Consider the following 22,541-nt stretch of genomic DNA (forward strand, 5'->3'; position numbering starts at 1 on the left):
TAAAAGCGACGTAAAGTGCGACTAAACATATAGTTTGTGTCGTCAGGGTGTTCGCGTGAAATTGCGCAAATATTTACGATCATATTGTCGTCACTTACAACACCCAAAAAACTTGTCACAATGAAGTTGTACGCTGCAGCAACAGTTGCGCTGTTTCTGTTGGCCGCAATCCAAACAACGCCAACAGCTGCCGAGGAACAGGAGGTGAGTTGCGGTTTATAATTTTTGTTTACGATTCGCAGTGTTTTGGTCAACAATTTAACGCTTTTTGAGTGAACATGCGGCTGTGGCAGAAATTACAATTTACCGAATTGCGTTATATTTGCTGTTTTTAACAATGCCGACACACACAAACACAAATACACACATGCAGACATGAACACAAACAAACAAAGCCATACTAGACACATACACACACACACAATACAATACAATACACATGCATGCTTACGTACGCCATACTTATTTACTTGTTGTTTGACTCTCCGTCCACACATTAACTTTGATTAGTCAGCAAAAGAAAATCGTATGCATAAATAAAAGGCTGTAATGGCAAGATACATAAATATAAGAAAATACACGCCTTACTTACACGTATATATACATAAATATATCAATACATCTTTATGGTGCTAGCGCTTTTTAAGCTTATCAAACTTGCCATTATACCGTTTGTTGTTGTTTTACTTTGTCCCGCTTTCTTTGTTGCGTCGCCATTTAATTACAATCAGCTGTTACACACATACATGTATGTACTTATATCAGTTTGACCGCTAGAACGGATCTCTGATCTATCTGTCCCCTTTTTGCAATAATTGCGTCTTGGATTTCAATTAACTGCACTTTGTGCCTTAAATTCCGATAGGAATTTTACAGCTTTTGTGTTGGTTTTGGGCGTTTATTTAAGATCCCATTTATAAATTTGTTTAATTAAGCCTTAACTGTATCAATGAAGGGATTACGAATGATTCGCGTAAGCAAATGTTTTAACTGGAAAATAGCTTGAAGCTTATTTCGCTGGTTTGTTTAATATTTATGTAAGCGATTATTATGACAACAAACAGATTACGAGTCATTTTAATAGGAGAAATGTTTTCCAGCAACTACGTCGTTGAAATATAATATATGCATATCTGTGACTGTGCACCTGCTGTTGGGTACACAAATCTGTTTCAATTTTCAATTAAAAACTTTGAGCTGCAATGAATCACAAAGATATTATAATTCGTAACTAATACAATAGCCAGCTGTCGCCTTTTGTTCGAATTTGTTCACTCCTTCTATAAAGCTCTTTTTCCATTCAGAAAATCATATTAATGACCAGCGAACTGTCTGTGGCAGAGGCCGAGATTGGCCCCCCTGGCCATCAGCCATCAGCCTCCAGCCTCCAGCCACCAACCACCCCACATGGCGGGGGTGAGAGCGCATCATCAATATCAATTAAAACATTTCCATTTGCCAGGCAAAGAATAAAGTACAATTGCGTATATCATATATCGCATATACAAAAATAATAATAATAAGTAAAAAAAAGCAATAAGTAAAAAATTCATTTCGTATTTACATATCAAATGTTATTTTTCTGAAGAGCCAATTTAAATTATGAATTGCATTGAAGTTGAATTTCAGTAAATGCAAAATGTTGGCAAATTAAATTATGGAAATATTTTAAATTTTGATATGGCCAACACTTTTTGTGGCTTTATATAAGGGGGTAGTCTTGAAAAGTATAAAATAGAACCGGCAGCTATTCCATATGCTAACAAACATAAAGCGAACGATGCATAAACATATTTACATAAATGAATAAAATTGCGGAACTGAGATGTGAGAATAAATTTATATAAACATATACACATTCATATGTACAAATATACACATATAAACATAACTACATATATCCATATTCATAGCTCCCAAATTGCAAAGGCTAAAGCGAAATAAACTTAAATATAGAGCTCAAGCTGAAGAGAAAGATGTAGAGAGCACGAGTGAGAAGTAGAGAATCGCTGCTAGGGGGCAATTTCATATATATTCACTCGTTCGACTGTTTTTGTCATTTAGGAAATCACATGCGGATGATTCACATGCACAAACGGCATCCGCTTCTCTGAGATTCAAAGTTTGTCAAACGCATTGCTTTAGCTTTAGATAAAATTGTATTCTCTCATTCTATCTCTTGCTCTCTCCCTCTCTCTCTTCGTCTTCTTCTTCCCCTAATTTAAGGGGGGGGGGGGGGTAATTTCGAACCCATTGAATCATTTTGCAATTTCGATCATGACTCTGTCGCCTAATGCTGCGAATTCCAATGAAAATTACGTTATTGAATCCACTAAAAGGCCCCACGCACACATTGACAGACGCACACAAAGCTCAAATTAGCACCCAGGGGAGCATTGAAACCAAAGTTTATAATGAGCTTGACATGGAACCCAAACCCAATCCCCAATCCCAAACCCGAGCCCGGACCCAGACCCAATATCTGGTAGGAAATTTGTCCTCTTGTGTGTGTTTGCGAAATTTTGCAACTGGCTCAAATTGCATAGGAGTCGCTCAATGGCCAGCCTAAGTATATATGTAAATTCACCTGAATAGGAAAAGGGTTAAGTACACTCGAAGAAATTACAATAAATTATAGGATTGCTTCTACAATTACAAGAGTAGTTGAAGTTGAAGAATAAGATTTATATATCTGAGGTAATCAACTAGTTCTAGAGCAGATCAATCGACTCGCTGTATAGTCGTCACCTGTATCAATATCGTATACAGTACACACTGAGCTTTCAGTGACTCAGTTCAGACAAAGCCAATTCGAACGTGTCTACAAATTTGTATATACTATTTTCACGTATTATATTTTATGTATTCTCGAGCTCTCTTTAAACTGTTATTTGTTTGCATATTAACCGGTTTTTGTTTATCTTAGTACACATACTACTTGGCTATTTCGCTCAGTGTATTATAAAAATATATGTATGTATAGGTGTCAATTGTGTGTGGAGACGTGGAGAAAGAGAGGGGGAGAGTAATTGTCCAGCCGGGGGGCCGTCGAGTGCAGCTGACGGTCGAACAATGTCGGAGCTAATTTCCACACACATTAATTAAACGCATAAAGACTGTTTGTGAATTTTTGGCTTAAATGCCATTAATCGGAGGCAAAGCATCAATTTAAGCCGATGAATAGAAATAATTGAATTTTGCAGTTGTCTGTCTTTGTGCTCGATGTTTAAAGAGAGTATATAGGCTTTGTGTAGATTGATTATAGGAATATATGTATATAGACTAAGCAAAATGGTACATCGAATTAATACAAACCGTTATTCTGATTAATTTGTCGTAAATATTTATACAGCTTGATCCTGAGTCTTGAAGCCATGCCTTTGAATCTATTCTTGGGCTATTAATGTCTTAACAGTGTATTGTGTAGTCAGTTTTACCACGTTTTCACTTGTTTAACTCGAGGGCTGCTAGCCGAGAAGCCTCATTGCAGATGGCTCAAAGAAAGCGCTTTAGCCAAGGCAAATGTGGTCATTAAAAAAGCACCTAAATATTTATATATATACACGCGCCCATTCAGCGCATAAGCGCGCCTGACCTTGAATAAAATAATAAAAAGGAAACAAGAGAGAATGTTTAGCTGGAGCAGACCAGAGACTCAAATACCCTAGCCGGCATAGAGATTCTGGCTCTAGAGTGAAATGATAGATTTAAAAAATATATGTATATATTTTTATGAATGAAACAAGACTAATTGAAAAAAAAAAAATAAAGTTTATATTATATAATTAATTTTAGTATTATATTATATGCTTATCTTTTGTAGTATTTTGTTATTCATAAACATGTGAACACCCAAATGAAAAAAAATCGATTCAGTAATTCGGCTCAGTTTCCTATTAATTCTAAGTGATATAAAATACTGCTTAATCATAGTAGGTTTGGCTAGGGTATATAAAGCTGCTCGCTCAACACAATTGGTGCTTTCAGTTGCTGGATCTATATATACATAGATATATAAAAATATATGCATATATACTTTTGTATCAACAAAGTAGATGTTGACAGAATTTATAAGTGATTTAAAAAAAAAAAAAAACGAGTTTTGTTTTGTTGTGTTTGTAAATGTTAATAAGCCATAGTCTTTTCGGCTTCTGGGCAAGCTGATTTACCCGTTTTAATTAAGCCTTAATGAAAATAAACAGTTTTACAGTTTTTACAATTTTGCCGTTTGACAGCAAATTGGCAATTTTCAGTGTGCAGTTCGCAATTTGCGCTCCGGGGCTTCAGCCGGATTTTATTTTGATGTATTTATTTTTATTTACGTCGATTCAATTAAAGTTTTTTTCAACATTGCATCAGTTAATACCCCAGCGCATCTCTTGCATGCATCACAGATCCAACAAACAGCCACCCAGTCGGCCTCTCGACCGCCTCGCCATCCACGATCCCCCTCCCCCCGAGCCAGTGCAATATTTATGCAGCAAAAGCCTGTTAACACTGAGCCGCAGCACGTTGCAGCGGCATTAACAACAGCATCAACAGCAACTTTTGCAGCAAGTGTCAGGATGCGAAAAGTTTTCGATATAAGCCGGGCCCAATGTGAACCGCGAAGAGAACTGCAGTCAGGAGGTGCAAATCCGAGAAAGCCTGAAGGAGCTCAAAGTAATTCTAGAGATTCGATGTGTATATACTTCTTACCGATCTGAAAATCATATTTAGAGTAATATTGATAGATAGTAGATAGATGGATAACAAGATGATGGATGAGTTGAGAAACACACTACATCGTTGCATATGGACTGATAGATGAATCGACAGATGGGAAAGTCTATAGATGAAATATAGACTGATTAATGAATTGATTTATGCACTAGATAGGTACTTCGGTATTCGTTTTCAATAATTGTAATCAATATGAAGCGTATTAGCGCCAAGCCAAGCGCATTCAATCTTTGGCAAGAATTTAAGTTTAGTTGTGGCATGTAATAAGTTACACATTAAGTTGCCAGGACAACCACGCGCAGCCAGCCGCCTTCATAACATGACCAACTGGCAATCTACTGTATACCCTGTAAGCATGCCAGTAAATGGGGTGTCATGAAGGACTCACGAGGGAAGCTATGAAATAAATAGTATAAATATTATTAAACATTATATTTGCAGTCTTATCTGAACTGGTTTTATAGAGCAAGAAATTATAAATATCAATTTTTTTATTGATAGCTCAATCGGATATGGAATTATCTTAAATATTTATTCAGCATATGTGAATAAATATAAACGTAAAATTGGGTTCCAGATAATTCATTGCTAAAATAATGATTACATATATGGAAACCAATTTTATATTTATATATATATATATTTTTTTTTTACAAAATATTTATTAATATTTTTGTGTATACAAATCGAAACGATTTTTGCTGAAAAGTAAAGAACAGATCCTATTTCAATACTGTTTGTAAAGTTTATTACTAGAGCGGTATATGCTTTCATACTGGGTACCTTCCAGTCGAGCATGCGTGCCTTACTTGGTTTCTATACCAACTTTGGGGTGTTGCTTAAAGTGCCGTAAAGTTTAATTGAAAAACAAGCTGCAAACAAGCTGCAGCAGCAGCAGCGGCAGTAGCGGCAGCGAGAGCTAACTGCGTCAACAATGCCAAGACCGAATCAACTTGGCCAAGCATCAGGCAGCCGCCCGCCCACTCAGCAGCCCCGCCCGCGTAGAGCATAATCAGCTCAAACGTCAGGCAAGGCATCAACCTAGTTGATGCTGGAGCTGGCTTCTCTGTCGTTGCCGTTGCCGCTGCCGCTGCCGCTGCTGGCGTTGACTGCTTTAGTGACGCAATCGCCATCAAAAAAAGTTTTTTTATTATGCATTTTTCGGCTTTTTGTCACGCTGCAGACACAAAACGTCAGCCGCAATGAGGATGAACGACCGAAACGTCAACAAGCTGTCTGCTATGCAATCTCGGCTCTCGCTCACGCCGCAACCCTCTCTCTCCTCCCTCTCAATGCCTCTCGCGGTTAGTTGGGTTTGTTGTTGTATTCGAGCTGCTTTTTATGCTTTAAGTTCGTAAATTATTCAGCATCGACTTTGCCCGACTACCATCTGCCGTTTGCCGTCTGTTTGCTGCATTTTGCGGCTCATCATTTATCGATGAATTTTTGTTGCTGCAATCCTCTAACCAGTTTTCGATGTGCTGCAACAGAGATATATAAAGATAGAGAGAGGGAGTAGGAGAGAGGGAGGTCTACAGTGAGGCGGTCACAGTTTGCATCGGTGGTTAATTAGTTTTTGTGACCTGCCACAAGCTCAGCGAAGCGTTGCTCCACTGATTGACTTGATTGGCCAAAATATCTCCTCTGCACAGCACAGCACACACACATAGACACACACACACACACTTCGCGCTACTTACTCTACATCTCTTGCTCTCTCTTTCGCTCTTCTCTCACACCTCTCTTGCCGCAATGTAATTGCAATTATGCTGAGTTCATTAGGCCGGCCAAAAGCAAAGGCGGGGCAGCCAAGTGGGAGGCAAAAGCTGCAGGCTTTGCTTGACACGCCATTAAAGCAGTTGCCAGTTTTAAAATCATTTCTTAATTATCTCCCTATCGATTTACAATTTGACATCCAGTTTTTAAGTTCATTAAGCCGTAGTAGCCTGAGTGGTTCCCTAATCTGATTTATATATATAATTCACTTAAATATGTATTATAAGTATATAAATATATTGGTTGGGCAACAATTTAATGAACAGCTTCACTGCCATACGAGATGCCATGCATGCTTATGCATGTCTATCATTTGCTAGGTAGACAAATGTTATTCAATTGTTGCCCATGACTGCTGAGCATCCCTCAGCAAAATTGTCTATGTGCAATTAACTAACTAATTAATATCACTGCTTGATTGTATGAGAATATTAAGTGTCGAGAGGCTTTTACTATGAATAGATTTATTATGATGAAAATGTCTGTATCAAGTCAGGTAGACCAAGAGTCAATTGAAGAAAAACAATTTCAGTCTAGCTTTATTCGTGGCATCAATTAGTCAATTAGTCAAACAGTCAACCAGTCAATCATCGGCGTGAACAATTTACTTCGAATGCAATAACCCAGCTAATATTAATGATTATATCAACATGGGCTCCATGCAATGTCTAAGCACTTTATTTAATCACTTTCGCAAGCTATTGTTTCATGGTGTTGGCACACACACACATACACATATACATTCGCGCACACACACACAAGCACATGGTTTCTTGTATTGTCATAAAGGCTAATGCTTCATGCTTCAAAAAGTATGTGCTTTCATTTTAGTGGCCTAGAGGTCTCACTCTCCCCCCCATTTTTCTCTCTCTCTCTTTCTCTCTCTTACTCTCTTACTTTCTTTGTGTGTGTTTATATTCCTTAAACGAATTTGTGTTTTGCTTTCTGTTTTTGTCTTTGCCACACACAAACACACACACACATACACAAACACACCAACCCACACACACACACAGACACAGACAGAGAGTACGGATGAGGCGATCAGCGAGCCGCCCATCAAATTGGTGCATGTGCTGAATCCTGGAGAGCGAGAGTATCTCTCGCCCAATTTGATTGGCGTGCAGAATATAGCGATGTCCTTTCTGCCCCTCTCGATGAACTTTGTGAACATCATCGATGCCTTTCGCGAAATTGTGAATGGTGTGCGCTACGAAATACTGTTGAATGCAGTGGACACAAAGGCCAACGATGCGGATACGATCTGTCGCCTGGTGATACTGGAGAAGCCCTGGCTGACCACCCAGTGGGGCGACAAGCACCGGGAGCTGGTCAACACCAATTGCAGCGATGTGGCCGACAATGCTCTGACCTTCGAGGCCGATCGCGAGGAGCGGGCCAAGGCGCTCAACGAGAAATATGTGAGTAACACGATCTTCAATGGCGGGCGACGCAACGAGTTGAGTGACAGCGATATGGCTCACCTGGAAGCCCAAATATTGACAAACGAAAACAAGCGACGGGTTAGCAGCAGCAGCAGCGGCAGGGGCAGTGGCAGCTCAATAAGCACCACCAGCAGCAGCAGCAGCCCCACAGCTCTGGCCCCACAAGCGGTGCTCACTAATGAGCCCGCAATGTCAATTAACGTTAACGAGGCAGCCACAGCTGACGTTGAGAGCGACACAGGGGATGCCAACACATCTACGGCCGCGTCTATTGCCATGACCACGCCCACAGCGGAGCTCAATGAAAACGAGAAGCGTTGGCTGGACGATTTTCTATCAGTGGGTGCGTTTAACTTTGAGAAAACTATCGAGGAGCAGCGCGCCGAGTTGAAACAGCAGCAGCAGCAACAACAACAACAACAACAACAACAAGAGACGACACAGGTGGAGGAGCAGCAACTGGAACCAGTGGAAGAGCAGCAACGGGAGCAGACAGAGCAGCAGCTGGAGCAGGATGCACAGCAGTCTTCATTATCTTAACCATCATGAGATATGAATATTATTATCATACACCCTCACACACACCCACACACACACGCACACACAATCACCCAGTTACACCCGCCCCCTGTTCTATATACTCCCATTTCTAAAAATACTCGTAAAGTAAATGCAAACAATAAAAAGAAAATGTTATTTAATTAAATTTATTTAAGCTGCTCGTTTTTCTCACCTGTGCACCACAAACAGACACACACACACACAAACAACACAAAGACTCACACACACGCACACACACACACACACGCACACACCCACCCACCTGTGCGTTGTTGGCATAGCCCAACCAAGCGAGAAGCCCTCTCTGCGACTGGCCCGCCCCCAGCATCTGTGCGCCCCCCCACCACTTATTTCAGCTTAATAATCAAATGAGTTTTCGCTTTCAAATTACGGCCGCAATCTGTTTAACCCGGCCCGTGTCGCATTCGCCCCATCCACAACTGTCTATATAAATATGTACATGTATATATGTATGTGTGTGTGTACATATCTTAGAAAGCTCACCTCAAGTGCCGCACTCTATGTTTGTAAGTGTGTGTGTGCTTGTGTGTGTGTGTGTGCCCCTTAGCAGCATACACTGCTCTGTGGAAAAGTGCTCTCATTATCCTTGATGCTCTACTTTTAACACCCAACTGACGCAGCGGCCATTGCACAGTGTCTGCGTCAAATAGAAGACGGAATTCAAATAGCACCCGGTGGGGATTTGTCTTTATGCGAGAACTCGAATATTATATACACTAGCAATTTGGAATATATTTAACTAAGTATGCGCCTAGCTCATTTTGTGCGGTTTATTAAGCTTCTTTACTCCTACTCAAGTGGGGTATACTTGGCGGGAAGATAGACGAATATTAATTTCTATGTAATGCTTTCATCTGCAATTCTGTCTGTACTCTTCGTAGATATAAAAGGACCTAAAAAAAGGAGAATGTTTGCTATCAAAATATGATTTAGTAGAGCTTACACATTAATTATAAATACTCTAGCTCTTACAGTACTCGAGCTCTGCTCAAATAAACGTGCGAGTATCCTGCTTAACCCACTTTTCAACGAGTTCAGCGAATCATCACTGGTGCATGAATCATCATCGCGTATACATAGTATATGGATGGATGAATCTAATAAATCATCACATCGGTAATCGGGCCAGGCAACACTGCAAACTGAATCGAATTTGACATTTAATCTGCGGGATTAGCGAATTCAATCGAGTGTCGAGCACTCGGTTCTCCACATATTCCGAATGCATTTCACGCTCCATTTAGTGCGCATACAAAAACTGTCGAGTGGCCGGGACATAATTTACGTTTTAATAGTTATTGAACAACAGAATGTGACAAGGACAACGGGAACGCAAGGACGGAGCTCTATAGAAGCACTGGACTGACCCAAAACAAGTAAAAATTGTGCAATCCATAGCACTACCGACTGCTTGATGCTTGCTCACAATTCTATATCACTTCCAATTGAGTATATATCTCTTTTTCCCGCTCACCATATTGTCAAGTCGGAAAAGTTTCTGGGAGGCAAGTGCGTAAATGATTATATAAAGAAGCAGGCGTCAGTTTAATATATTCTTTTTCACTTCGTGAGCGAGTATGAAAACCCTCTGTACTCTACTCTCTACATGAGCGAGCATAAAGACCCAACTGCATTCGTCTTACTCTGAAATGAAATATTTTGGAAACCCATATGTATATGCTCATTAACGAATGCTGAGCAAGTATTATATACGAATAGCCTTCAGCATTAAAACGAATATCCTCATTATGCCTTTCACTTCTCCGAGAAGTATTGAAAAAGTCTATATACTCATATGAAAATTTTTTATAACCTTCACCCCACACCTGATGAAGTGGAATAGCCTTAATATATTCCTATTGCTTTAAGCTAAATTTTAGAAGAGAATTCATATATTAACTCATTAAGCGAGTATTAAATTCCGAAATAGTCTAGCATTAAAATGAAGAGACTCCTCTCAGAACCACTTGAGAGCAATGTATGCTGCTCTGTGAAATATTCTAGAGGGTAATATGTGTATATCCCTTTGCACATCGTGAGCGAGCATATAAACGTAAAGACTCCCCACTCTTTGGAGCAGGCAAGATCAATATATTTTACACATTATGTCTTTCGCTACGCAAACGAGTATTGAAAGAGTCAATATACTCCCGAGCGCATCGAGAGCGAGTATAAAACAGGCAACTTAATGAATTCATGTCGCGACAGGTCAAACGGAAACAGAAACCTGCGCTGTTGCTGCTATTGCCTTTCCCGTTGCCGTTGCCGTTGCCGTTGCCATTGCCATTGCCGTTGTTCCAGCTCCACCGCCGCCATGTTCGAACCCCGATTGGGCCTGGCAATCTTTTTAATTATACACACGTCGTTGCCATTACATTTCATTTCGTATTGTTGTCATTGCATTCACCAACTAGCTGCTCCACACCTGCAATGGCTGCTGTTACAGGTCCTGCTCCAGCTGCTACGTCAATTACACACACCCACCCACTCACACACACACACACAAGCACTCATATATATATGTAGAGGTAATGTACGTTTGGTAGGCATCGCCCGACACCTGCTCCTCCTGCTAGCTGCTTCAACAATAATCTAGCCCTGCCAGCAGGCAACGAATTTCGAGCCAAAAATGTTTGGTTTAATTGGTTTTGCGTTTGCCATTGAATGCTTTATATGCCACATGTGTCTCTACGAGAGCCCCCAAAGGGTGATATGCCGCCTCCTGCCACGCCAGTGTTGCTATTCGCATCCGAGCTGGCTAAATGGTTTGTTGCTTCCTGCCAGCCAGCTGCTTGCTTTAGCTATCATTGAGAGATTAGTGAGGCAATCGATTCCATTCAGTTTACTTTTTGGTTTTCTTTTTTCTCTCTCTTAAATTTGTACAGCTCTCAGCAAGCGCAGCTCGTAGCCGAATTGAGGTTTATATTTTTTAAAACTTGTTCAGTTGAACAACAAAAGCTTACACTATCAAAAAACAAACCCACACACCTTGTTAACTAATATTTTTATATTCGTTTAACGTTGATTTCTTTATAGGTGATTCCCATTGACTTGCTCAAGAATTCTTAAAAATTTCACAGTAGAGACACAGAGAGGAATCCCATATATAAATTGAGAAAGCGATAGGCAGTGTGAGAGATAGGGCGGGAGAGAGTGTGTGAAGAAGAGAGACTACAGAGTAGACACTAGAGACTAGAGATGAAGACAACTTCGCTGATGCTGCGCCTGCGCAGCATTTGGATCATGTCCAGCTGGCTGCGTCACGAAGGACTCGCCGCGGCGGCAATGGTCGTGCGTCGTCGGGAGAAGAATCTGCAGCGTCTCGAATACGAGCAGAAGTTGGAATCGGATGTGGGTCAAGTGGGAGTCGATTCACGGGGCCAGCTGCGCCGCGTTCGCGTCATGGACGACTATATCATACCAGCCGAATGCGGACTCTAGATGAGCACAATGAAAACCGGCGAAGCAAATTGCAAATCCAAATTTTCGTCCGAGCATAATAGAGATCGTTAATGGGATACCTAAATTACAAAATATAGAAATAATAAATATGTCGTGAATATAATTCGATTGATTTGATTGTCTTGATTTAGGTCTTGCGATTCTCTTAGAGGTCTAGGACTATAGCTATTCCCTGCTTTGTTTGGATCTTGCAGGTCTCTCGCGAGAGGCGTGGCTTGAACGATGTGCCCCTGGGCGGCAGCAAGCCCTTTGACGAGAAGCAGGCCGAGGAGCAGCTCCAGCAGACCCTTGACAAGCTAACCGCTGGCGACGGACCGCACTACAAGTAAATAGCTATAAACCCCTTTCATTTTGTCATAGACAGTCCTTAAGAAGAGATCCCTTCCTCAACAGGATTGTAAAGGTCTATACGGCGTCGCGTCAGCTGATCTCTGGCACGCTGACTCGCATCGATGCGGATCTGATTGATGGCAATGATGAGCAGCGTCGCTGCATCGTTGAGATCTGGGCACAGCCGTGGCTGGAGCAGGGCCATAAGATAACGTTCAAGTGCCACAACCAGCCGGCGGTGCATGCCCGGCATAGTCGCTCCGTGGAATGGGCCGAGAAGAAGACGCACAAGAAGCACAATCACCACTCGCTCAACAAGGTGGATCATTTGTTCCACGTGTTCCAGATCAAATATAAGCGCCGCTACGCCAACAGCATGGAGCACCAGATGCGTCTGCGCATCTTCCGCCAGAATCTGAGAACCATCCAGGAGCTGAACGACAATGAGCAGGGCAGTGCCAAGTATGGCATCACGGAGTTCGCCGACATGACCAGCTCGGAGTACACACAGCGCGCGGGCCTGTGGCAGCGCAGCGCGAATAAGCCAACGGGCGGAAAGCCTGCCGTGGTGCCTGCCTATAAAGGTGAACTGCCCAAGGAATTCGACTGGAGGGAAAAGAATGCCGTGACGCAAGTCAAGAACCAAGGCTCGTGCGGCTCCTGCTGGGCATTCAGCGTGACCGGCAACATCGAGGGCTTGTATGCCATTAAGACGGGTGAACTGCGGGAGTTCTCCGAGCAGGAGCTGCTCGACTGTGACTCCACAGACAGCGCCTGCAATGGCGGCCTAATGGACAACGCCTACAAGTGAGTAATCGCTGCTGAGTAATGCAAATATAAACGGAACTAATTGGTAATCCCCCAAAATAGAGCCATCAAGGACATTGGCGGGCTGGAGTACGAGTCCGAGTATCCCTATCTGGCCAAGAAGAAGCAGTGCCACTTCAACAAGACGCTGTCCCACGTCCAAGTCGCTGACTTTGTCGATCTGCCCAAGGGCAACGAGACAGCCATGCAGGAGTGGCTCCTGGCCAATGGACCCATATCAATTGGTGCGTAATTACTTAATTACATCGGATTCGATTGATTTATATACTCTCTTAACTCTCTGTTTCTGTCAGGCCTCAATGCCAATGCCATGCAGTTCTATCGTGGCGGCGTCTCTCATCCCTGGGGCCCGCTCTGCAGCAAAAAGAATCTCGATCATGGCGTTTTGATTGTGGGCTACGGCGTCTCCGACTATCCCAACTTCCACAAGACGCTGCCCTATTGGATCGTTAAGAACTCGTGGGGCCCTCGCTGGGGCGAGCAGGGCTACTATCGCGTCTATCGTGGCGACAACACTTGCGGCGTCAGCGAGATGGCCACCTCGGCGGTGCTCGCCTAAGCTTGCCCAGCTATATATCACTCTATGCAAATATATAAATATTAATATAAATACAGCCTATGCTCATGCTTGAGCTACAGCACAAGATTCGTTTGGCTTGCAGTTTGCATTTTACGTTCCGAGGACACGCAACAGTTTATCATTTCGCTACATAATCGCCCAATCACTTGTAATCCAATTGTAATCCATGAGCAACCATCATATACAATGTTCTTCAACAGCGCAGCATATATTGAAATAAACTTAAATTACGTATTGTAAAGAAAAAGAGAGCAGAGTCAATTTAATCGGGGAGTTGAAGAGGGAGATTTACGGGGAGATAATCTACATTTTGATATCAACTCGAAGAGCAGTCGGAGAAGCTACTCAATAATTTTCATATTCGCTCAGCTTGATCAGCAGGAGTCTCAGTTTTCGAGCCTCTAGTCCAATGGTCAGCGGCTCGCTGGGTGCCTGCTCTGTGGCCGTATAGATATTGGCGGGCGTGAACAAGCCGTAAGCCTCGCAGGACTTGAGGAAGTTCAGCACTTCCTGCACGGCTGCGTAGGGCAGGATGATGTTCTGCTTGGCCATGCCGGTCAGCAGGCCGAGAATGCAGCGCTTCACGTGCAGCCAGGTGTCCGCGTAGAGGCGTGCGCCCGAGCCGCCCTCCAAGGCGTGGGCGATGCGCGAGAGCCCGAACTCGTAGTTGGACTTGGCGCAGTACAGCGTGCCCACGACCAGGTTGACGATGCACAGGTGATGATACTGCTTGCCCTGGTTGCCCTTCAGCTCCTCGGCGGTCTCCACCTTGCGCATCAGCTCCTCGGCCTCCTCATTCTGGAACGTCATGATGTAGGACACACAGAGATTGGCCAGCACCGCAGCGGAGACGGACATAATCTGCAAGAAGGGAGTGAGACTAGAGAGAATTGAGTGAGGGAAGGAAATGATGATAGCTTACATCATCCGAGTGCTGGCGCACTATGGGCTCGTAGAAGGCGGCCGCCTCCTTGTACTTGTCCTGCATGAAGAGCACATGGCCAGCATTCAAGCGCCACACCGAGCAGATGGCATTCTCCGAGCAGAACTCGGCGCTGGAGCGAAACTCGCGCTCGGCGCCCAGGAAGTCGTCTTCGCGCCAGGAGATCCAGGCACGAGCCATGACTACCGGCAAGTAGCTATAGCAACAAAGGAAATCATGAATGCTTGGGAGTCAAACGTCAGGTTGTGGCACCTACAGTTCCAGCGCCTGCTCGTAGTCCTTGAGTGCATCGCGCAGCGCCTGCTGCTCACTGGTTGCTCTGACCTCCTGCACCCGGGCGGCCAGGCTGCGCAGCTTGCCCGACAAGCTGGAGGCGAGCGTGCCCAGCTTCTTCTCGGCCAGCTCCCCGCTGGTCTGGGCCGTGATTAGCGCGTCCAGCAGCTCGTACAGATACTGCGACAGGTACTTGTAGGTGAGGTCCGCGTGCTCGGCCAGAATGTCGGCGGCGGTGTCGTAGAGCTCGTGCTTACAGCAAATCAACAAGATGTTGGCGAACGTCTCCTTCGGGCAGGCAGGGGCGCCCAGCTGCAGCAGGAAGGCCAATTTGCGCAGACCCGCAACGGGACCCTGGGCATCGGTCAGTGCCATGTTGTGCAGCGTAACCGGATCCAGTTCGCTCTCTGCGCGCGGCGGCAGATCGAGCAGCGCTTCCCGTGCCGCCTCCACATTGCCATCCTGATACTCCAAGGCGGCCTTCAGGTTGAGCGCCTGGGTGATGCCCGACACGGCCATAGTAATGGGATTGCCCACGCTGCGCGCACTGCCATCGGTGTCCACCTGGGCGCCAATGCCCAGCTCCGGATGGTTCCGCATGCCGCGCTCCACAATCTCCGACGTGTAGTCCAGCGCCTGGGCGCGTTGCTTCCGCTGAAAGTGGGCGAGGGCCACGTTGTAGGCCACCAAAGGATTGAAGCCGCCCACCTGCAGTGCCGATTGGAAACGCTGCACCGCCAGCTCGTGCTCATCCGCCTGATAGAGCAGGCAGCCCTCGTCGTTGAGCGTTTCGGCTGTGCCGCCAGCGCGCTGATTGAGCAGACTCTGAGCGCCGGCATAGTCCTCGCTAGAGTAGAGTATGGCGCTCTGCAGCTGCAGGCACTGCTCACGGAGCTCCAGCTCCTTGTCGCCGATCTGCTTCAGCACGCGCAAGGCGTCCGCAAAGATGCCCGCCTGGTAGAGCGACTGGGCGTAGTAGAATCTAGGCAGGAGTTGTCCAGACACACATACATACATATTTATATAAATGGTGATTTATCTGCTCACCTGTACTTGGCCTCCTTCGGCACCAGCTGGCAGAGCTGCTCGTAGCAGCTGGCCGCCTCCTCGTACTTCTGTGCATGGTAGTAGCAATGGCCCAGCGTGGAGAGTCCTGCCCGCGTATTGGCCGCCTCGCCGCAGTTCGCGATGCATTCGATCACATCCTCATAGCGTTTATCCTTGATCTAAGCGAAAGACAATCGAATGATGAGCTGCCTCTCTTTCTGGCCTACAGTGAAGACTCACCAGAGTGTAGATGGTGCGCGTGACGTGTCCCTCGCGCAAGATTATGCCCTGATGCAGCATTTTCTGAGCTCTGCGAAAATTTCTAGCCGGGATTTGTTGTGGCGCCGCCCGAGGTAGCCATGGCTACGCCCAATGCCAGCCAAGTGCCTGTCCGCCTCAGCCTTGGCAACGCCAGCCAAGCAGCTTGACAACAGTTGGTTGAAGTCGTGAATGAAATGCGGCAAATTTAAAAGATGCCAAAATAAATGCAAATCCGCTTTGCACTTAATCTGTTGTAGTTTATGAGAGGAGGACTACGATGGCCATGAAAGTATATATTCTTCTTGACATTAATTTAGATGGGTTTCTTATTATATTCTAGAAAATTAAAATGGAATGTAATATTGTTATTTTCAGAGAGCCTTTTCTTTATATACCCTGTAAAAAATACAACTTACAATTTCATTTAGGTGATGTTCTTAATAGAAAAAATAAATAAATAAGAAGTTATTAATATTTATATTTACATATTTACATAGAACATTTTCCATATACCCTGTGTTCTAGAAAAATATAAATGACAATTCATCAATATTCATATTTATAGAGAGCATTTTCCATATATAAACCCTGTAAACTATGTAATCTACAATTTAATTTATATGATTTTCTCATTATATTTTTTATTAAATATTTATTTTTTAATAAGCGAGAAAATATTGACAACCAAATTTTCAAGATTTTTTCGATTTTCGAAAACAACCTGTAAAATAAGTAATGTACAAACTAATTTAGAATACTTTCTTAACAAACCAACCAACAGTGACAAATATGTTTATGGTATATCCTTAAAAAATATAATGAAGGAAGCAAAGCACTTATAAAAAGTTGGCTTCGTACAAAAAATAGTGCCACACTATTCAAAACATAAATCTTTTGAAAAAATTCTAAGATCCCTCTTTTTGTATAAAATCGAATTATGTAATGTAACAAAATCCAAATCTTTTAGACAGAGATCTTTTTGATATCCTATATACATCGATTTGCATAACATAATGAAAAATTTAAGATAAAAAAAATTATCAATAAAAATAATCAATTGTTCTTCAGATTGAAAAGTATATTTCAAAATCCGATGTCTATAGTAATCAACACATTTTAAAATTTGAAGTATATTTATTGTAATAAATAAACTTAAAATTTTGAATTATATGCATTTACGCTGAGCTGAAAATCGTTACTATATTTTATTGATTTGTCTTAATATTTTCAAATCAATATGTTCTCTTTTGCATTAACATTAAAATATTAAACATTTAATAAGAGGACCATCTATTATATATCAAATACCGTATTCACGGAGTAGAGTTAAGGATAGCTGCATATAGAGTTCTTTGAAAATATTCTTCTGTCGAACATTTTCACATGCCTCGCACAGTTTTCCCACATTCCAACCACTGTGCCGTTGGCTCAATATGCTAATTAGATTTGAGCCGGGGCCGCTGCATTGAAGCCACAGAAAGCGCGCCTCATTTGCGGAGGCGCCACGGTTAGTGCAAGCTCAGTAGCTGCTTGCAACGCATCGTGTGGCAAAGCAATGGCCATGGACGACTATGATGATGACAGTAAGTGGACTAAAGCTTCAAAATTGGTTCATTCATCAGGATTATAGCGCAACCCCTTACAGTGAGCAGTGTGGGCGTAACCACAGCACGCATTGAGAACCAACAGCAGCAGCAGCAGCACTATCATCAACAGGGTCAGAATCAGAGCAGTGGAGGGCCTGTCAAGGTGGGGGGCTGGCGCTACGAGGACGCCAGTCGGTATATAGGCGAGTGGAACCAACGTGGCCAGAAGCATGGCATAGGCCATCTGCAGTTCGCGGACGGCACGCGCTACGACGGACAGTTTCAGGAGGGCCTCAGCCAGGGCTTGGGCTGCCTTTGGTTTCCCGACGGCGCCAAGTGAGTATTCCGAGTAGGCAGCCCAATTCCGACTCTACTCAATTGCGATTGCATGGCACAGATACGAAGGGGAGTTCCACCAGGGCTGGTTTCATGGCAACGGCATATTCTGGCGCGCGGATGGCATGAAGTACGAGGGCGAGTTCCGAGGCGGCAAGATCTGGGGCTGGGGCCTGCTCACCTTTCAGGACTTTACGCACGGATTTCCGCGCAACGAGGGCTTCTTCCAGGACTGCCGCTTCATGCGGAAGCGTCGCTGCCCCGACGTTGTGCAGCGCGCACAGAAATGTGCGCTAATGGCCCGATCGCAGTGTGAACACCCCTACTAAACGGCAACAATAAATAACACAGTTAGACACATAATATTTAACAATTGTGCGTGTTTGAGTTTCGTTGTCAATTGAATCAAAATGCTAACAACAATTTGCTTATCTTCGTATCGCTAATCCCCGCTGGGTGCGCCCACCAAATACCAAGCGTTGCGTGCCTTGACAGCCGAATTACGCACCAAACGCTTGGGGTCGTCCAGAGCGGCAGCCAGGGCCAGAGTCACGTCCACCTTGTGGGGCAGCAGCACATAAGTCGGATACTTGGTTATGTCATAGAGCAGCTGCAGCGCTGCGATGCGCACTTGCTGCAATATGGAGAGAAACATAAATTAGTAACTCGAGTATTTTAGACCATGTTAGAGAACAAACCATGTTTGGTTGAGTCTTTTGCTTGGACAGCTCTAGGCAGCTGGGTATTATGTGTCCGAGATGTGCCTGGAAATACGCATCCTGCTGCTTCACAAAGTTATTGCATATGTTCAGTGCTATGCAAAGGAACTGCCCATCGCTTTGCGCGTCTAAAGTCTTGAAGAGCAGCGGACCCAGCTGCTTGATGTTTAGCCTAATCACCGAGTGGGGCGTAGCCTTTAGGACATAGATGAACGCCTTCATGTGGTGTTCACAGTAGTTGGAGAGGTTGCTGCCCAGCTTGTTCATGATGGTGTGGAAGAACTTTTGCTTGTACAAGAATTTCACAACTGGCAAATCCAATTCCGGAAACTCGGCAGCAATAACGTCAAAGGCCAAGGCAGCGGCGGTGCACAATGTGGGATGCTCCAGCAGATCAGTCAGCTGGCAATATAAAGGAAATGGCAAATGAAATTAGTTGAATCAAGTTATTATCGTCAATTTATACTCACATCGGTTATAATTTCGGCAGCCTCCTCGAAGCCGGCCACCACTAAACCCTTGGCCAGCCAGGCCAGCAAGTGAACGGCTCGCTGGTCACCTGATTTGATGGCTTCTTTTAGCTGGTGTATGATGCGTTTCAGTTGGCTGCGATTCTCCTTAGTGTTGTCCATTTTGTTCACCAGGCTGCAGAGCAAATGATGCGCAATGGTGCGCAGCTGTTCGTTGTCAGAACTCAGCGACAGCTTGGTGAGATCGTCCAGCAGACGCTCGAAGTGATCATCGAGAGAAATGTCCTTGTGCAGATAGCCTAGCAGACCCTTAGCCACGTACAGATGTGCCGCCGCCTGCAGATCCAGCGTCGGCAGATACTCGCTGACAATCGCACTCTGCTCGGAGAGGGGCAGCTGCTGCATGATGCGACTCAATGCGGCGGCGATCAGCTCCAGCGATGCCAGCGGCAAGGCGGGAGTATTACGTGCCAATTCAATAAGCTGGTGCAACAGATTTGATTGCTGCTGCAACTCCACTATGAAGCGTTGTTCCTCCTGGTTGAGCAGCGTTGAGAGCGCTTCCAAGGCCAAAAGGCGTCCCGGTTCGGCGACAGTAGGCGTGAATACCTCCTTCATGACCAGATCGAGAATGCGCTGCGTAAACGCGATCTGAGGCAGCAGTGGCAGCAGATTCGAAAAGATTTTACGTTTGATGAACTCCGAGAATATGTCAAAGTTTCGAATGCATGGGTCTATAAAGGACGACTGCAGCTCCACGGGATGCAGCGCGCCCAGGTTGACAGTCAACAGCTTAAAGTCCAGATCGATGTACGGATGACTAATTAGCTGCACGAGTGCCTTGTAGACCAGCGCACGCTGCGCCTCGCTCAGCACGGGCACACATTCGCAGAGCACTGACAGAGCTGCCGTTTGCAGCTCCAAGTCCTCCTGCTTGGCATCGAAATCGTCGCGCTCGCACAGACGCAGCGCCGCGATGACATCGTCCTGCAACGGCAGCAGTATGGCCTTGTCCAGCTTAGTCAGCGAGTCCCGCAGTGCGGCCAGCTTATACACCTGGCTGATGATGTGATAGAACTTGATGCGCTCCTCGCTCTTCTTCTGTCCCAGCTCAGTTGTCTGCAGCTTAAGCAGAAAAGTGTTCAGAATTTTGTCGCCAGCATAGGGCGCATCGCCCGAGACGCACATCAGAGCTATTGCAGTAGCCGGATGAAAGAGGCGATGATGGACATCGCTCAAGTGGGGCAACACCACGCCCAGCACATTGCTCTGATAGTTGTGGCTGATGCTCGGCACCTTGGCGGCGCTCTTCAGCAACTCGGCAAGCGCTTTGAGAGCGCATCTCAGCACATCGGCATTGTCAGAGCCAGGAAAGGTTTCCGCCTTCAATGCCTGCCAGATTTGCGCGAAATAAGGCTCCAGTGCAGCTGGCGAGAACTTGAGCGCCGCTTGATGCTGCCACAAAAGGAAATTAATATAGCCATACAGTTATTTTTAGCCACCATTTGCTTACCAGCAACTCAATGGAATCCAATTTGGCCACAACTAGCTCGCTGTCCAGCTTCTCCACGGCCAACGACACGGTCCATTCGGCAAACTGTTCGCTCGCCACCAAGCAGTGGGTTAACTTCTCGGCGAGAGCATCGCGTGTTATGGCCTCGGGATCCTCCTTGCTCGGGTTAAAGTCGATGGGGAAATAGCAGGCAAAGATTTCAAACATCTCCTCGGCCAAATGCAATAGTGGATATTGTGATATAAACTCGGGCATAAAACTAAAAATAATATCCAGATTGCGTGGATCACGTTCTCCATCAATCGAATTGATCAGACCAAACAAAAAGTCGCCAGACATCTTAACAAGTTCTGGGTAGGTAAAAGAAATAAATTACTGTAAACCAAAAAATAATATGTAATAAAAGCGCACCTGGCTGGTAATGCACTGTGAGGTACTTAAACATGTTGAATATCTTGGTGCGGTCGCCGCGCGTCTGCGACTGACAGGTCGTATATTGGAAGAACGCTTGCAACAGGAGCGGCACACTTTCAGCTGGCAGCTGCTTCATGTGCACCAAGGCATTCAGGCCCACAATTATGGCGGGCATGACATTGTGATGATCGCGTAGGCGATCCGTGTAGAAGGTCGTTAGAAATTCCAACTGCTTGGAGTTCAGGACATCGCCGGGCAGAGCATCGAGTACAGCGGACAACAGATTTGTGCCGGCAACGCGTTCCTCGGTGTCCGAAGAGGTCAACGCAAACCCCAACTGTTCGGCCAGGTCGGCAATGGTGTAGGTGCCGCCAGCAAGTTCTGGTATAATAAATAAATTTAATTAAAATGGGTTGCAGGTGGTTTTCGAAGTGTGCTTACCATTAGCAATTTGTGTTGCTGCTGCTTGAAGCTTGGCATCGCTTTTCAGAGCCTTCTCTAGAGTTTCACGAGTGGGCGTTGTCATGCTTCAACCGGCGCTAACGTAAGCGCTAAATTTAAAACACAAATACCTCTCTTAAGCAGTCTTAAACCGAAAATAAATAAGACTACAAATGGTGTGTTTCCTTCTTTTGTTATCTATGGGGGGCGCAGACACGGTCAAGCTGTAGGTCATTCATCTATAGTGATGCGTGATATATTGAGTTTGTTAATTTAACTATCTTGCTGTTTCTTTAAGTATCCATATAAACGTCTCTTTCTTTAATTATTTTTTTTTTAAATTAACAAACACGAACTTTAGTTCCGACATGCAACAAATTATCGTCATGCATTCGAGTCGTGCTTTTTTTTTTAAATGTTTCTGTTAGAGCTGGAACTTATCGTACTGCATATAGTGGCACTTTGTATATATCGATCTGTTGCAACAATCAACGATAGTGGCTGTTGGTTTGAATGGTAAGAACATAAGATAATTTCTTATTGTTTCTATTGTATTCTTTCAAAGTTAATTTTTGAAAATTTACAATTTTATTTATCAAAAGTTAGAATTTATTGTGTATAAATCATTAAATGCTTTGCCAACTGGATAGTAACAAAGTTGCCACAGCGTTGAAAACGAACGATAATTAAAACAATAACTTGCAAGTCTATTTAATATAATTTTGAATAATTGATGAAATGCTATAATTTCAATAAAAACTGTTAATGTTCGAATACTTTAAAGTTAATAAATTTCATGCATCTAGTGTTTAG

At 44.3% G+C, this 22,541-nt stretch overlaps 6 protein-coding genes across 7 annotated transcripts; 4 read left to right on the top strand and 2 right to left on the bottom strand.

Moving 5' to 3' along the window:
* Positions 1 to 66: 66 nt before the first annotated feature.
* LOC108609077 (uncharacterized) lies at positions 67 to 12,090 on the top strand. Its single transcript, XM_089463924.1, has 2 exons — positions 67 to 204; positions 11,562 to 12,090. The coding sequence occupies exon 2, from the start codon at positions 11,724 to 11,726 to the stop codon at positions 11,964 to 11,966; it is 243 nt and encodes an 80-aa protein (XP_089320050.1). The 5' UTR covers positions 67 to 204; positions 11,562 to 11,723; the 3' UTR covers positions 11,967 to 12,090.
* LOC108608676 (cathepsin F) lies at positions 71 to 13,972 on the top strand. 2 transcript variants are annotated; one of them, XM_018000166.2, is made up of 6 exons: positions 71 to 204; positions 7,515 to 7,919; positions 12,182 to 12,312; positions 12,381 to 13,124; positions 13,188 to 13,369; positions 13,439 to 13,972. In XM_018000166.2, the coding sequence occupies exons 1-6, from the start codon at positions 121 to 123 to the stop codon at positions 13,702 to 13,704; spliced, it is 1,812 nt and encodes a 603-aa protein (XP_017855655.1). In that variant the 5' UTR covers positions 71 to 120; the 3' UTR covers positions 13,705 to 13,972. The 2 variants fall into 2 exon arrangements, with proteins under 2 accessions (XP_017855655.1, XP_017855673.1); XM_018000184.2 differs by lacking the exon at positions 7,515 to 7,919.
* LOC149270444 (uncharacterized) lies at positions 7,926 to 8,653 on the top strand. Its single transcript, XM_089463900.1, has one exon. It carries the CDS (start codon positions 7,974 to 7,976, stop codon positions 8,481 to 8,483), a length of 510 nt encoding a protein of 169 aa, XP_089320026.1. The 5' UTR covers positions 7,926 to 7,973; the 3' UTR covers positions 8,484 to 8,653.
* On the bottom strand, positions 13,953 to 16,806 carry Ttc30 (tetratricopeptide repeat domain 30). The gene is made up of 5 exons (XM_018000127.2): positions 16,229 to 16,806; positions 15,989 to 16,167; positions 14,925 to 15,923; positions 14,648 to 14,864; positions 13,953 to 14,586 (listed from the first exon to the last, which is right to left on the bottom strand). The coding sequence occupies exons 1-5, from the start codon at positions 16,286 to 16,288 to the stop codon at positions 14,071 to 14,073; spliced, it is 1,971 nt and encodes a 656-aa protein (XP_017855616.1). The 5' UTR covers positions 16,289 to 16,806; the 3' UTR covers positions 13,953 to 14,070.
* Positions 16,807 to 17,677: 871 nt separating this feature from the next.
* Positions 17,678 to 18,544, top strand: rtp (MORN repeat-containing protein retinophilin). The gene is made up of 3 exons (XM_018000632.2): positions 17,678 to 17,832; positions 17,895 to 18,171; positions 18,233 to 18,544. Exons 1-3 carry the CDS (start codon positions 17,805 to 17,807, stop codon positions 18,498 to 18,500), a joined length of 573 nt encoding a protein of 190 aa, XP_017856121.1. The 5' UTR covers positions 17,678 to 17,804; the 3' UTR covers positions 18,501 to 18,544.
* Mms19 (MMS19 nucleotide excision repair protein) lies at positions 18,532 to 22,378 on the bottom strand. The gene is made up of 6 exons (XM_018000630.2): positions 21,729 to 22,378; positions 21,285 to 21,668; positions 20,874 to 21,223; positions 19,361 to 20,815; positions 18,870 to 19,292; positions 18,532 to 18,805 (listed from the first exon to the last, which is right to left on the bottom strand). The coding sequence occupies exons 1-6, from the start codon at positions 21,811 to 21,813 to the stop codon at positions 18,614 to 18,616; spliced, it is 2,889 nt and encodes a 962-aa protein (XP_017856119.1). The 5' UTR covers positions 21,814 to 22,378; the 3' UTR covers positions 18,532 to 18,613.
* Positions 22,379 to 22,541: the final 163 nt, after the last annotated feature.

The sequence above is a fragment of the Drosophila arizonae genome, chromosome 2, assembly GCF_054131065.1.
Source record: "Drosophila arizonae isolate 15081-1271.41 chromosome 2, UAZ_ARI_1.0, whole genome shotgun sequence".
Taxonomy (NCBI): Eukaryota; Metazoa; Arthropoda; class Insecta; order Diptera; family Drosophilidae; genus Drosophila; species Drosophila arizonae.

Coding starts and splice junctions, on each gene's coding strand:
- LOC108608676 (XM_018000166.2), top strand. CDS start 121: ATGAAGTTGTACGCTGCAGCAACAGTTGCGCTGTTTCTGTTGGCCGCA. Junction 205..7,514: donor CAGCTGCCGAGGAACAGGAG/GTGAGTTGCGGT, acceptor ACACACACACAG/ACACAGACAGAGAGTACGGA. Junction 13,125..13,187: donor CTAATGGACAACGCCTACAA/GTGAGTAATCGC, acceptor CCCCCAAAATAG/AGCCATCAAGGACATTGGCG.
- rtp (XM_018000632.2), top strand. CDS start 17,805: ATGGCCATGGACGACTATGATGATGACA. Junction 17,833..17,894: donor GGACGACTATGATGATGACA/GTAAGTGGACTA, acceptor AACCCCTTACAG/TGAGCAGTGTGGGCGTAACC. Junction 18,172..18,232: donor TGGTTTCCCGACGGCGCCAA/GTGAGTATTCCG, acceptor TGCATGGCACAG/ATACGAAGGGGAGTTCCACC.
- LOC108609077 (XM_089463924.1), top strand. CDS start 11,724: ATGAAGACAACTTCGCTGATGCTGCGCCTGCGCAGCATTTGGATCATG.
- Ttc30 (XM_018000127.2), bottom strand. CDS start 16,288: ATGCTGCATCAGGGCATAATCTTGCGCGAGGGACACGTCACGCGCACC. Junction 16,168..16,228: donor CGCGCACCATCTACACTCTG/GTGAGTCTTCAC, acceptor TCTTTCGCTTAG/ATCAAGGATAAACGCTATGA. Junction 15,924..15,988: donor CCGAAGGAGGCCAAGTACAG/GTGAGCAGATAA, acceptor ACTCCTGCCTAG/ATTCTACTACGCCCAGTCGC.
- LOC149270444 (XM_089463900.1), top strand. CDS start 7,974: ATGGCTCACCTGGAAGCCCAAATATTGACAAACGAAAACAAGCGACGG.
- Mms19 (XM_018000630.2), bottom strand. CDS start 21,813: ATGACAACGCCCACTCGTGAAACTCTAGAGAAGGCTCTGAAAAGCGAT. Junction 21,224..21,284: donor CACAGTGCATTACCAGCCAG/GTGCGCTTTTAT, acceptor TTACCTACCCAG/AACTTGTTAAGATGTCTGGC. Junction 18,806..18,869: donor AAAAGACTCAACCAAACATG/GTTTGTTCTCTA, acceptor TCCATATTGCAG/CAAGTGCGCATCGCAGCGCT.